Raw genomic sequence first — 3,007 nt, 5'->3', positions numbered from 1 at the left:
AGACACGTTGTCACTTTAGGGCTCTGCCACAAATTTAATTGCAGAAAAAAAAAAAAAAAAAAAAGGAAAAAAAAAAGAGGGGGGATCCAGTGTCTTGCACATCCAACGCGAGGGTCTCTAGGCGGCAAGGGGTCCTTTGATCAAGAAAATCCAATTATTTGTGTATATACATTTCCCACATAGTGATTACTTCATTAATTGTCCCGCCTTTATCTCCTCCCTTCCCATCCCCCCTAATAATCAGTTCTTTTATCCAGACCAACAAACACACCATAGGAGCTTTGTGGATTCAAAGGATTTGCTTTCGCTTCTGAAAGAGCCGCTATTCTTTGATGATTGGGTAGCGGCAAACTTCAAAGCCATAAATCTTCCCTCTGACTGGTTGGCGGCCCGGCAAAGTCCTTATCAAATTCTTGGAGGTGATCCTGGCGCAGTCAGACAGTCCGCGGAGATCGCGCAGCGCGGGGGGGTGGGACGCGCACGGAAGCGAAGAGATCAGAAGGAAAGGGAGAGAAAGGGGGAGAAAGAAGGAAACTGGGCAGCTTCTCGTCTTCCCCTCGGCGTCCTCATGCCTCGGCAGTGCCCCGGCGCCTTCCCTTCGCCCCGGGCGCAGTAGCCATGGCCGCGGTGGCTGTTCTCCGAAACGACTCCCTCCAGGCTTTCCTCCAGGTCAGTACCCGCACCCGGTGTTGCTCGAACTGCGCCGCGTCCCGCGGTTGTGACCCGCATTGCTCGGGGGCAGCTGGCGTCCGCCGCCTCCCTCCCGGGGCTGTACCCGGCAGGCGGCCCGGAGAGGTAGATGGGACCCCCGCGGTGGTAGGAGGTCGGGCTCGGGCTTCTCGGGCTGGTAACTTCCCTCTCCAGCCACCAGCCCGTCGCTAACTCCGGGCAATGCTCCGTGGCAAAGGGGTGTGGAGGGCACGGGGGCCGCTTCCCTGCCCACAGCGGCTTCTTCCCCGGCCCAGGAGCGGCGGCGGGGCCGGTGGCATCGGGCGCAGGCGGGACCGGTCTCTGGGCGGGGCGGGGGGGTCGGGCCCGTTCTGCCCTCTGGGTGCGCATTGTTTTCGGGAAGTTTACCGGCCGTGTGAGGAGCGGCGGGGCCGCCCCAGCCGCGCACGGGCAGCGGCGCGGGAAGTTTCTGGCAGGCCGGTGTTGGCGGGCGGCGAGTAACGCGCTCTCTTCCCTCCTTCCCTCCTCCCCTCCCTCCCGTTCCTGCGCAGGACCGCACCCCCAGCGCCTCCCCAGACTTGGCCAAACACTCGCCCCTGGCTCTTCTGGCCGCTACTTGTAGCCGGATCGGGCAGCCGGGCGCAGCGCCCTCCGATTTCCTGCCCGTCTCCTACGACCCGACGCTGGGATCCCCCTCTAGGATCTTCCACCCGTGGAGCGGCGAGATGCCAGCGCACTCCCCGGGAGGGCTGCCGCCGCCGCATCCCAGCTTGGGGTTGACCCCTCAAAAGAACCACCTGCAGCCCTCCTTCGGGGGTTCTCACGAACTGCCCCTCACCCCCCCGGCGGACCCCTCCTATCCCTACGAGTTCTCCCCCGTCAAGATGCTGCCCTCCTCCATGGCTGCCCTGCCGTCCAGCTGCCCGCCCGCCTACGTCCCCTACGCCGCCCAGGCTGCCCTGCCGCCCGGGTACTCCAACCTGCTTCCTCCCGCCCAGCCCTGCCGGCAGCTGTCGCCCAACCCGCCGCCCGAGGACATCCCCTGGTGGAGCATCCAGCAGGCCAGCGCCCCGGGAGGCTGCGGCCACCGCTTCCCCGCGGCGGCGGCGCTGCCGCGGAGCCTGGTGCTGGGGCACTCGGACTTCGCTCAGTACCAGACGCAGATCGCCGCCCTGCTGCAGACCAAGTCTCCCCTGGCGGCCACGGCCAGGAGGTGCCGCCGCTGCCGCTGCCCCAACTGCCAGTCGGCCGCGGGCAGCGCCCCTGAGGCGGAGCCGGGCAAGAAGAAGCAGCACATCTGCCATATCCCCGGCTGCGGCAAGGTGTACGGCAAGACCTCGCACCTGAAGGCGCACCTGCGCTGGCACACGGGCGAGCGGCCCTTCGTCTGCAACTGGCTCTTCTGCGGGAAGAGCTTCACCCGCTCCGACGAGCTGCAGCGGCACCTGCGGACTCACACGGGCGAGAAGCGCTTCGTCTGCCCCGAGTGCGGGAAGCGCTTCATGCGCAGCGACCACCTGGCCAAGCACGTCAAGACCCACCAGAACAAGAAGCTGAAGGCGGCGGCGGACGGCGTCAAGCGGGAGGACAGCCGCGACCTGTGACCGCCGGGACGGCCGGCGGCTGCTGCTGCCTCTGCCGAGCAGCGGGACCCGGGCTGGGGGCGTTTCGCCGCCGGGAACAGGGCAGCGGCGGCGGGGAGAGGGCGGCCGGCTCTCGGACTGTCGCCGGGCACGGCGAGCAGGACCCCGGCTAGGCCGGCCTCCGCGGCCCCTCAGGCCCGGGACTGGACGCTCGCAGGGCCCCGGGGCAGGCGCCCGGCCCGGCCTGGAGCACGGCTGGTGTCAGGGGAGCCGGGCGCTGGGGCAAGAGCGGGGCCGACCCTGTCTGGCCGCGGATATCGAGGCTTATAGACACCCGGGGGTGAGGTGGCAGCGTCGGTGTGGCCATGCTGGGGCTAGGGCCCCGGTGCTTTCAGGGTAACAGACTGAAGTTTTGTGTACAGGTTATTTAAATAGTTACGTTTGAATACACGTGTTTCCCTCCGTCTTTGACCCCACGCGGGGTCCAGCATGAGATGTTTCTGTAAAGCGACCCGCGACCGCAGCGTGAAATAAACACGTTCACACCGGGGTCAGCAGGGACGGTCCCGCCGCGTCGGTGTCGTTTGATCGTTCCCCGGGTGCCCCGCCGGCCGCCGCCTTCCCGCCATTTCCCGCCGGGGCGGCGGCCGAGCGGAGCTCAGCGCACCGTGACCTGAGGGCTGCTCATGGTAAACCTTTAAAATCCCGGGAGCTGCTTCGCACGGCTGTGCCTGTTGGCTTTGGCTGGTGGGTTG

At 66.2% G+C, this 3,007-nt stretch overlaps 1 protein-coding gene across 1 annotated transcript; it reads left to right on the top strand.

Moving 5' to 3' along the window:
• The first annotated feature begins 455 nt into the window (after positions 1-455).
• SP5 (Sp5 transcription factor) lies at positions 456-2,293 on the top strand. Its single transcript, XM_066323319.1, has 2 exons — positions 456-669; positions 1,221-2,293. The coding sequence occupies exons 1-2, from the start codon at positions 619-621 to the stop codon at positions 2,271-2,273; spliced, it is 1,104 nt and encodes a 367-aa protein (XP_066179416.1). The 5' UTR covers positions 456-618; the 3' UTR covers positions 2,274-2,293.
• The last annotated feature ends 714 nt before the right edge of the window (positions 2,294-3,007 follow it).

This window comes from Sylvia atricapilla, chromosome 7 (genome assembly GCF_009819655.1).
Source record: "Sylvia atricapilla isolate bSylAtr1 chromosome 7, bSylAtr1.pri, whole genome shotgun sequence".
Classification (NCBI taxonomy): domain Eukaryota; kingdom Metazoa; phylum Chordata; class Aves; order Passeriformes; family Sylviidae; genus Sylvia; species Sylvia atricapilla.
The sequence above is the reverse complement of the archived record's forward strand: the minus strand, read 5'-3'. Positions and strand labels throughout refer to the sequence as shown.

What these genes read in the sequence shown, in the direction of transcription:
- SP5 (XM_066323319.1), top strand. Translation starts at nt 619, where the DNA reads ATGGCCGCGGTGGCTGTTCTCCGAAACGACTCCCTCCAGGCTTTCCTC. An exon ending in CCCTCCAGGCTTTCCTCCAG is followed by an intron (nt 670 to 1,220) that starts GTCAGTACCCGC and finishes GTTCCTGCGCAG; the next exon opens with GACCGCACCCCCAGCGCCTC.